Genomic DNA, 11,604 nt, shown 5'->3' on the forward strand with positions numbered 1-11,604 from the left:
CAAATGTGGTTTTAAGCACATCCTCTTCGGTAATTCTGATTTTATAAAACCCAGAGTAACCATCACAGAAAGTATACATCTCATGACCACTTACCTTCTCAAGAATGAGGTCTTGAAAGGGAAGAGGATGATGGTCCCTCTTGGTGACTGCATTGAGTTTCTTATAGTCGATGTAGACCTGCCACTTGTTGTTTTTCTTTGGGGTGACTACCACTAGTGAAACCCATTCAGTATTGTGAACTGGAACAATAACCCAGCTTCTACAAGATTCTGCAACTCCGAGTGCAAAGCATCGGTCTGCAAGGGCCCTAATCTCCGATTCTTCTGAGCCATAGGCTTTGCATCAGGCTTCAGCTCTATCTTGTGCTCTATGGCAGTCACATGGCAAAGGTGGTGGTAGCTAGTTGCAACGAGGTCAGAGAAATCTTTGATCATTTCTAGGAACTCGTCTTTCTCAACTGGAGTGAGGTCTAGGGAAAGCATAGATTCAAGTTGTTGAGAGGACTAGCTGTTACCTTTTCTGCAGGTGGTGGGGTCAGAGACACCCCCATCATGTAAACTTCCTCCTATGAGATTTCCTCCCCCCCGTCTAATTCTTCCATTGATTTAGACATCGAGGATGAGAGAGTATCATTGCCTTGCTCCTCTTCTTCTTCTAGTTCTGTGGCACCGGGTTGCACCAGGATCTTCTCCTTAGAAGCACCAAAAGACATGTCTCTTGTCTTCCAATAGCTGACTACATCACTCTTTCTCAACCATGGTCTCCCAAGTATGGCTGGGTAACTCCTACCTGTATCTTCGATGTCCACTACATAGAAATTGACGGTGGTGGTCAACCCATTGATAGTGATGGGCAAATCCTCAATGACTCCCAGGGTGGCGAGTCGTCGACCATCTGCTACCTTGATTCGAGTGGACGAACGCCTTGTACATTTCAAATTCAAGAGTAGCCATGTGTCGCACAACACCTCATAGCCAAACAACAGCTCCCGGAACTACCAAAAGATCCTAGGAGGGATATCCTACTATATATTCAACATAGATGTCTAAGGGACTATCATTAAGCCCATTGGACCAAATCGCAGTGCTTACAGAAGGGACTGTAACCCTCTTAGCCCCAATTAATCAACTGCTACGATGTGCTCCCAATTACCACGAGGGGTGGAAGGCCATATGCCTCCCCAATATCCCCCCTTGGCCTGAACATCAACCCTATCACAGACAGCCATACGAGCTCACCAAAATGTGTGACTGGCAATTAGCCGCCACTTATGATCCTCTGTGGACTCGCACCACCAATAGTCACCACTGGATTCCCTCAATCAGCCACCTCAATCAATGCACATCATCATTGCACCGCCACAGGTCACCACCTCTGACAGCAACCACAATTAGAGTATCTGCCATGTGTTGGCTTGCAGGCAACCGGAAAGGAGCTCACAATCCACACAATTCACCTGAACAGCCACTCTAATACCACTGCATGACCCAAAGAGGAGCCACGTATCACTCAAGGTGAGCACCGGAGATAAGGATCACAACTGCTGCCCCATAGCCGTGCCAAAGCTGCAAGAGGTATATCCTAAGGAGGTCTCATCACCACTATATATCCAAGATTCCCTACAGGCTAGAACAAGCTCAGGCCAAGGAAACTATGAGTGAAAGAGTAAACAGAGAGCAATCGCAGTAGTATGAGTACAATACCCTGACATTAGATGGTGGTGCACAGTCGAGGAGTTTGCAGCTTGTGGGAAAGGAGACTCCATGTGTTGTATTCATTGAGACAGTTTTCGAGGGAAGCTATACTGCTACATACGCCACTCACACACTGCGAAGTGGGAGGATCGTCAGTTCTGTGCATGTTTGAGGACATTTCCTATAGGGGTGGTTGTCTCAGTGGTGGACTTTACAGAGAATTATACCTTTGCACCATAGCATAAGATCCAATCGAAGTATTATTTCTCCGAACAGGTGAATGTGATTGAGTTATTGGTTTTTTAATGGCCTCATTATATTGAATTATTTCAATAGTCATTTTTTTTTTCAATGCCATATTGCAAGTTGCTATATCTGTGCACATTAGCTATCATCATGCATAGGCTCATGTGGATGGCATTGATAGCACCATGGACTCACGCATCATTGTGCGAGAGTATCACTTCTACATTAGTGATGATCGATCGCATGATGCCCATTTTGTGCAGATTGCTTCACTTTGCATGATAGTTTCTTGAGGGATCATGGTGTCACATGGCAGCAGTGCTGGATCTGGTCAGACAACTGTGGTGGTCAGTTCAAATTTGCTAGACAGTTTTATTAGTTCTGCAGATGGCACCATGAGATAGGCATTCCGATCACATGGAGCTACTTCGAGACAGGGCACGGTAAGGGAGAGCATGATGGTACAGGTGCTTGCGTGAAGCGTGCTTTGTGTCAATACCAGTTGCGTCACAGTGCCGATCGCATCAAGGATGCACATGATGTGGTGTGGTGGTGTAGCCAGCGCTTATCCACTAGTGCTATCACCTCATTTCAGTCACATGATGATAGGGTGGTGAGCTGGTATTTTTGGTATGTGGACATTGGGAGTCTTAATCGGTCTAGGCCTTTTGATTGTCATTCAATGTCTGGCACTCTTGATTTCCATTCCATTAGGAGCATAGGTGAGTCTTGCCCCATGATCTTTTCTCAACCGTTTGCATGTTTTTGCTCCGCATGCATTGATGATGATTAGGGAGGGTGCTCCATGATACCATGGGCCGATCCATGGGCATGGCGAGTGCTTTCTCCCTTCTAGCCTTGGGAGGAGGTACATGATGATTAGGATGTGGGATTCAGTTCCTCTAGAGATTACGACCAGCTTACAGATATGTTGCGTATTGGTGATATCACGGTCATTGCTTCGAAGGTCAATGAGGAGGGTGTGGATTATTACTTGTTGTGATGCTTTATGGCAAATAGTGTGCTGAATGAGGATACAGTGGATGGGCATGGGATGCACTTCGATGCTCATAGCATGATCGTAGGTGGCTACTATTTTCAGCAGATACAAAGGCGTGGTCATTATATTGAGTTCTAAGAGTACATGGCGGATGAGGAGGCATACATGTATTCTCATCTTGTTATTGCGATCAAGATTAGTTTGAGTCGTGTTCACACTCATAAGGCGACGCCCACTCCACAATGGCGCTTTGCAGTGGAGGATCACGAGAGCATACTTGCAACTATTGGCATGAGAGCCAATCCTGAGGAGTAGCACATTACATATCATAGTTTTGGGGATCGTCAGTTGATCAGATAGATTTTTATTGGGTATCACTAGTTGATTACATATTTTTGTATTCGATATGTATAGGCTCACTGTGTGAGCATACCATTGTAATTTTCATGGACTCATATTTTGTATTTCACTATGATGGTCTTACACACGTTCATACACATCATTGTATTAGATTCTATTTTATACATGATGTCCGTTGTCTTCTCAATGGGATTTGTTGTTTCTGCAAAACAAAAAGTTATTTATTAGTAGTTATGTTGTAATTGTGTTTTGTGCTTTAGGACATTTTAAAAATGTGACTAAGAAAAATTGCGCACATACTAACCAAATACGCATGTGGACTTATCTGTTGGGGATGAAACTTTGCATGGCCCTTAATGGCGCACGTACTAACCAAAAACGCATGTGGATTTATTTATTGGGGATGAAACTTTGCATGGCCCTTAGGCTACCCTAGATATACATCCATGCAAGATTTCATTGCCAAATGATTTCTTATGTGTCGCGTGGAAGATATAATGCATACATTTTTGCAAGCACTCACTACTAGTGACTACGTATTAAAAATGACGCACGTACTAACCAAATACGCATGTGGACTTATCTGTTGGGGATGAAACTTTGCACATATCTTCGGCTACCTTAGACCTACATCCATGCAAGATTTGGTTGCCAATCGATTTGGTATGTGCCACGTGGAAGGTATAATGCGTACATGTTTGCATGCACTCCCTACTAGTGACTATCTATGAAAAATGACGCATGTACTAACCAAATATGCATGTGGGCTTATCTGTTGGGGATGAAACTTTGCACAGCCCTTAGGCTACCCTAGACATACATCCTTGCAAGATTTGGTTTTCAACTAATTTAGTATGTGCCACATGGAAGGTATAATGTGTACATTTTTGCATGCACTCCCTACTAGTGACTACGTATGAAAAATAGCGCATGTACTAACCAAATATGCATGTGGACTTATCTGTCGGGGATGAAACTTTGCACAGCCCTTAGGCTACCCTAGATATACATCCCTACAAGATTTGGTCTTCAACTGATTTGGTATGTGCCATGTGGAAGGTATAATGTGTACATTTTTACAAACCCTACTAGTGACTACGTTTGAAAAATGATGCACGTACTAACCAAATACGCATGTGGACTTATCTGTGGGGATGAAACTTTGCATGGCTCTTAGGCTACCCTAGACCTACATCCATGTAAGATTTGGTCTCCAATTGATTTGGTATGTGCCACGTGGAAGGTATAATGTGTACATTTTTACAATCCCTACTAGTGACTATGTATGAAAAATGGTGCACATACTAACCAAATATGCATGTGGACTTGTCTGTTGGGGATGAAACTTTACACAGGGCTCTTAGGCTACCCTAGACCTACATCCATGCAAGATTTAGTCTCCAACTGATTTGGTATGTACCACGTGGAAGATATAATGCATACATTTTTGCATGCACTCCCTAGTAGTGACTACCTATGAATAATGGTGCACGTGCTAACCAAATACGCATGTGGACTTATTTGTTGGGGATGAAACTTTGCACGGCCCTTAGGCTACCCTAGACCTACATCCATGCAAGACTTGGTCTCCAACTAATTTGGTATGTGCCACATGGAAGGTATAATGCATACATTTTTGCATGCACTCCCTACTAGTGACTACCTATGAAAAATGGCTTAGCCTATGCCTGAAAGATATCCAAAACATCCTCAACTATGTCTAATCAACCTAGAGCATCGATGACTGAATAGAGACTCGCGACCAAGTGAGGGGGTGCCCCAACATCCTGTAGTGCCGTCATCTTAGCTCTCAAAATCGCTATCTGCATATGAACAGTGGTGCCAGAACTTGCGCGCTGGCTGGTGCATGCATAAAAAAAACATGGAAATTAATATTCTATTTGGGTAATGAAAATTAATATTCTATTCAATGGGACTTAATATTCTATTTGGGTAATGAAAACTTTTAGCTAGCCAATTTTGATTGAATTTTTGCAAAAGCTCATGACAAGGTTTCATGGAATCACATAAGTCTTTGTATTTGTCTATGTAACTATATCCATACATAGATCTACAACCTTCCCTAGTTCCCTATTTCTATAGTTTCACATGCCACTTAAAGGGATTGCTTGCCACATGATCTACCCTCTCCTTGCATCAACCTCTCGTACCATATGACTTGAAAATGATGTGTAGACGAATGTATTGTTCAAATCATCCTATTTGTTTGATTGATTACACTTACTCAAGTACTCCTTGATGAGGTAGGATGTCGTTGGGATCATCCTATGCACCTAACTTTGTGTTAAAGATGCTACACTTTCTATTGTATAGTTAGTGGTCACGCACATGGTGACAATATATGCTAAGAGAACAACCATTTTGGCAAATACACTTCATTTACAATTTATTACACATTGAGTTTCCCATCAATATATTTAAAGTTCCATGGCTTGGTAATAGCCCTTTAAGGTACTGGCTTTTATATGAATTTCAATCACCTATTGCTTGGTTCTCTTACAACCCTACACATCGATCGATCGCTCGCATGATGGTTGTAGACTACATGTGATGAATTTCTATATGATCGATCGCATGATGGTTGTAGACTACATCTTTTAAGTATAGAGTTTAAAACCTCACCCTTTGAAAAATAATATAAAAACTACATTAAACTCTTATTTCCTCTTTTTTTTAATTTATGATTTTTAAAAACAAACTATATATGTTTTTACAAATAAATGAGAACTTTTCTAATTTGAAAAATAATTTAAAAACTACTTTAATCTCTTTTTTTAAATAAAAAAATAGACGATTTAAAAAAACAAAATATATACATTTTAACATTTAAATAAAAACTTCATTAACTTGAAAAATAATATAAAACTACTTTAAACTCTTGTTTTCTTTTTTTTATAGATGATTTTTAAAAATAAAATTTTAACGTTTTTATATTTGAATAAAAACTTCACTATTTTGAAAAATAACATAAAAACTACTTTAATCTCTTATTTTTTAATAGATGATTTTAAAAAATAAAATATAAACGTTTTGACATTTAAATAAAAACTTCACTAATTTGAAAAATAACATAAAAACTACTTTAATCTCTTTTTTTTTTAATAGACGATTTTAAAAAATAAAATATATAAGTTTTGACATTTAAATAAAAACTTCACTAACTTGAAAAATAATATAAAAGTTACTTTAAACTCTTATTTTCTTTTTTTTAATAGATGATCTTTAAAAATAAAATTTAAACGTTTTTATATTTAAATAAAAAATTCACTAATTTTAAAAATAACATAAAAAATACTTTAATCTCTTTTTTTAAAAAATGGATGATTTGAAAAAACAAAATATTTACGTTTTGACATTTAAATAAAAACTTCACTAACTTAAAAAATAATATAAAAGCTACTTTAAACTCTTATTATTATTATTATTATTATTATAATAAAATAGATGATTTTAAAAAATAAAATTTAAATGTTTTTAGATTTAAATAAAAAGTTCACTAATTTGAAAAATAATATAAAAATTTTTTGAAAAAAAAAGACATAAAAACTACTTTAATCTCTTTTTTTTAAATAGATGATTTAAAAAAATAAAATATATGCGTTTTCACATTTAAATAAAAACTTCACTAACTTGAAAAATAATATAAAAGTTACTATAAACTCTTATTTTCTTTTTTTTAATAGATGATTTCTAAAAATAAAATTTAAACGTTTTTATATTTAAATAAAAAATTCACTAGTTTTAAAAATAACAAAAAAAACTTTAATCTCTTTTTTTTAAAATGGATGATTTAAAAAAACAAAATATATGTGTTTTTACATTTTAAATAAAAATTTTACTATTTTGAAAAATAATATAAAAACTACTTTAAACTCTTGTTTAAAAAAAAAAAGATGATTTTAAAAATAAAATTTAAATGTTTTTATATTTAAATAAAAGCTTCATTAATTTGAAAAATAACATAAAAACCACTAATTTTTAAATAGATGATTTTAAAAAATAAAATATATACGTTTTTACATTTAAATAAAAACTTCAGTGATTAAAAAAATAATTAAAAAAAACTTTAAATGCATTTTAAAATTTTAAATATTTTATAATTAAATTACATTTTCCTATAAACAAAAACTTAGATATTTTGTCCATTGCTTTTTTAAGCTCTGTATTGTACTCAACCTACATACATAAGTTCCAATTAGAGAAAGCAAAGGAGTGATAAAGATGTAAGCATCAATACAAATGCAACATTCTACCTGGAAGACAAGCCTTGCCAGATAACCTCTTGTCAATGGAAACCATGGCTTCTTCCCTTTACTCTCTTGAGCCCTCCAATTCTCTATTGATTTGATCTCACTCGAAGACAATGTTCTCATAAACACCATAGAGTCACACTCACAAATGTTGTGTGTATTTAAAAAATAGAAAAAAAAAAGCTACACTTAAAAAACCTTACCTTGAATCTCCCGCTCTGTTGTTCTCCATCGATCTCCAGTGATCTCCGTCGGTCCTTCTATGTTGCTCTAGCAATTCTGTTGATTTCGATGAGGAGGAGCTGGATCGAGGTTTGAACAATGAGGGGGTCCCTCTCTTTATATACGAAAATTTAGGGTTTCAAAATACCACGATCGAGGTATGTGGATGCCACATACCTTGATCGTCGTATTTGACATGCCACGTACCTCGATCGTGATATTTGACATGCCACATACCTCATCAGTCCAGAATACCATGTACGATGCCACATACCTCGATCGTGGTATATGACATGCCACAAACCTCGATCGTGGTATTTGACATGTCACATACCTCATTGGTCTAGCATACCATGATCAAGGTATGTGGACTTGCCACAATACGTCAATTGAGGTATGTTAGCTGCTAGCACAGTACGCTGCATAACATGTTGGATGCCACATACCTCGATCGTGGTATTTGACATGCTTTCATGTCATCGGTCCAACATGCCACGATCGAGGTATGTGGCCACGATACCTCGATCGAGGTATGTCAGCTGCCATGTGGGATGCCACATACCTCGATCGTGGTATTTGACACGCCTCCATGTCATCGGTCTAGCATACCACGATCATCGAGGTATGTGGACTTGCCACGATCCCTCAATCAAGGTATAGTTGTCATGCCACGATACCTCGATCGAGGTATAGGCTTGGTTCGGTTGATTCCAATGGAAGACCTCGATCGAGATATTAGCTCGGTTCGGATGTCCAAGTGTGCCGATTTCATTGGACACAATACCTCGATCGAGGTATTTCACACCGAAGCAAAACCTTTGTATTTTCACTCCACTCCCCCGCGGATGGTCTAGAAGTGGACACCCTTAGCTTGCTACCTCCCATCCACCAATCAGCTCTCACCCTACCCTCCATGCAAATGCCTTGTGTCTCTGCCTCTCTCTTTGCCTCTGTGTTAATTCTTTGAGATGGCTCTTCTACCTCTATCTCCATTCTACGTGCAGGAACAACAAAAAAGGCAGGTGGCTATTGCGCAACCCATCACCACCAGTGGTGTTGAGGAGGAGGAGGGGTGTTGCATTCACTCTTGTGTGGAAACAGATTGTAATACATCGAATTGGGCACGTCCATAGCAAGGGGAAATGTATGGCGCAAGGGGAATGTACTCTGCTTATGAGAAGCTACAGCTATGGTTAAGGAACCATGATCATGTTTAGAAACGCGTGTAAGAGTGCATGAGACTACTGGACTCTGGACTCTAGAGTCTAGAGTCCAGACTGTAGAGAAGATGATGCGGCCTGCGGGCCTCGAGGATGCAAGTGAAGAAGCACCGGTTGTCAGGGGTAGGTGCCGAAGGTGTGTGGTGACGGAATGCTAGGCGGATACGAGGGATCTCGAATTGCATTGGAGCGATCAAAGTACACGGACACAATGTCGGTCGACCAAGAGACAGGCGCGAGAGTCGTGCGACTCCGCGAGTGAGAGAGTCGAGAGTCGAGAGTGTGAATATTGACATCCTAGACCGCGTAGAAGCTACGTGGTCTAGGATGTCAATATTGGCACGGGAGGAACTAGGAAATATTACGACGATGATTTACGAAAGAGATTGACATTCGAGATCCGAAGACTGTACGCAACTGACGCAAGTCGAGAGAGAGAGAGAGAGAGAGAGAGAGAGAGAGAGAGAGAGACTAGTGAGTGAGTACTAATGAGTAGCATCGAAAAACAGAGCAAACCGCTTGCAGTAGTCGCAGGAAGAAGAAGAAGAGGAAGAGAGTCAAGAGACTACATTCTACGACGATGAAAGACGAGACGACGATAGTATCTGTTTAGATCGTGTAATAGTGTCTTGTGTTATCGCATGTAGTACGTTTCTTGTTGAGAAGAAGAGACTACGATGACGAGATGGTGACAGTATATATCTATATCGTGTATTAGTATTGTTGAGAAGATATCGTTGGGGTTCGCTATGGTGCTCCCTCTCCCCCTCGCCATCTTCCTCCTCTCCTCCTCCTTGCTCACGTTCTCTATCGCCTCTTCTTCTCCCACCCCCACCTTCCTTCGCTTGCCTCCCTCTCCGGTAAACACATCCTCATTACCGATTGCTCCCAGCTCGCCCTCTTCGCCATCGCCAAGTTCTCCCTCCTCCACCACAACGCCTTCGTCTCCCGACCTCCGGAGCCTCTCCTCCGCCCGTTCCTCCCTCCTCGCCTCTGCCGACCTCCACGGCTCCTTCTCCAATCCCCACCAGGGCATCTTCTCCAAGGTGAGAAGTAGAACCTGCGCCCCCGCCCCCTCTCCTGCTTAATGCGTGCTTCTTTCCTTTCTGCTCCTTCGCTCAACCGTGTCTCTGTTTGCCAGTTTGCTCCACTTTTCTCCGTTTTTTCGCGAGTTCACATGGGATTGATTGGGATCATGCACCAACTCTTTCCATGCGTTCTTCCTTCACAGTCTTTCCTTGCTCACAAGCTACTACCTCATTTCGCGTGCTCTCAGTCCTTCACGCAACCTCTTTTCTCCATTCACTATGTTGTTCTAGAATCTATCAGTTAATATTTACTTCTTTAAATGCTTTTGCAGATAGCAGACATATGTAATCCGAAGGAAGCCGCTAATGCAATTGAAGCTGCATTTAGATGGAAGCCCGTCGATATCATCATCTTCAATCACAGAACAAGCAACTTGGAACTGTTCGATGAGATGAAAATCGACGAGGTAGGGGATGTAACTCCATCTAATTTCATGGGTGCCGTGTACGTAGCTCATGCAGCCATCCCTTTAATGAAACAACGTAGCTCGAAGAACCGCTCCGCTCTCGTGTTCGTAAGCTCTGCTGCTGGGCTGGTAAGTGAAACAATTTTCGCAGTAGCTACTGTACTTGACGATCCTAGTTTTCTATTTTGAAAAATCTTGCGTATTGTCTTTTGGTAGACTGTCACAGGAGGAGCAAGAGTGGGCTCCATCACAGATTACGCACTGAAGGGATTGGCGGAACTGTTGAGGTTTGAGCTACTACAGCATAATGTGGGTGTTCACCTCGTGTGTCTAGGTGCTGGAGCATCTGTTCTCCTTGCAGGTCAAGGTATCTTCAGCAATCCACAAGCATCCTGCTTTTGTGTGACAATAGCTGCATAAGCGAAAGCTCGTCCAATCTGTTACGTCTTTTTCCTCAATCAATTCTCTTGATCGTCCCCCCCATGCATGTCATTTCTCATTCCTTCTTGGTCTGTCTTTTCTGCTCGCCTTGTGTCCCGCCGCAGCTGAATGCCTCCAAGAGGACAAAAAGAGTGCTAAATTTGCTGAGAAACTCGCCGTCGCGACTCTAGAAGCAGTGAAGAACGGAGAGTTCCTAGTGACAACAGGCATAGATGGGTTTTTAGTAGGTGTATTGATGAGAGGAGTCATCCCAGCGGAGTCATGGATGAGGGCAGTCCTAGAGTTTGTATTGCTGTTCCCTTTAAGACTCTTGAGCATTATCATGCGCAACGCCATCCTAAGCATGGAGGGCAAGATAGCTTTTTCATGAAGATGATTCGCCTCATATTGCTCACATGTATAATTGCAAGAAGGCCTTCTCAATGGTATTTTGTTTGCTCCCAGTCTATGGGCGAACTCTACATGACATACGATTTGCCCTCCATGGGCAGCGTTGTACGACTATATTATATATATTTATACTCATGTTTCCAAATAGATGTCCTTATCACAAATGGAAATTAGAGGCTTTCTTTGTGAACTTCATTGGGACTGAAGAGATGAAGACTCTACTCTTCGTGAAAAGTGAGAGATTGCATTCGAGAGAACTGTTGA

General features: G+C 40.3%; 1 protein-coding gene across 1 annotated transcript; it reads left to right on the forward strand.

The window, feature by feature from the left end:
* Positions 1 to 9,763: 9,763 nt before the first annotated feature.
* On the forward strand, positions 9,764 to 11,375 carry LOC147888823 (3-dehydrosphinganine reductase TSC10A-like). Its single transcript, XM_087392374.1, has 4 exons — positions 9,764 to 10,060; positions 10,375 to 10,638; positions 10,726 to 10,876; positions 11,055 to 11,375. The coding sequence occupies exons 1-4, from the start codon at positions 9,764 to 9,766 to the stop codon at positions 11,318 to 11,320; spliced, it is 978 nt and encodes a 325-aa protein (XP_087248500.1). The 3' UTR covers positions 11,321 to 11,375.
* The last annotated feature ends 229 nt before the right edge of the window (positions 11,376 to 11,604 follow it).

This window comes from Dipteris shenzhenensis, chromosome 21 (genome assembly GCF_047967505.1).
Source record: "Dipteris shenzhenensis isolate YYH24624 ecotype China chromosome 21, Dip_SZ_1.0, whole genome shotgun sequence".
In the NCBI taxonomy this organism is placed as follows: Eukaryota; Viridiplantae; Streptophyta; class Polypodiopsida; order Gleicheniales; family Dipteridaceae; genus Dipteris; species Dipteris shenzhenensis.

What these genes read in the sequence shown, in the direction of transcription:
- LOC147888823 (XM_087392374.1), top strand. Translation starts at nt 9,764, where the DNA reads ATGGTGCTCCCTCTCCCCCTCGCCATCTTCCTCCTCTCCTCCTCCTTG. An exon ending in TAAGCTCTGCTGCTGGGCTG is followed by an intron (nt 10,639 to 10,725) that starts GTAAGTGAAACA and finishes GTCTTTTGGTAG; the next exon opens with ACTGTCACAGGAGGAGCAAG. An exon ending in TGTTCTCCTTGCAGGTCAAG is followed by an intron (nt 10,877 to 11,054) that starts GTATCTTCAGCA and finishes GTCCCGCCGCAG; the next exon opens with CTGAATGCCTCCAAGAGGAC.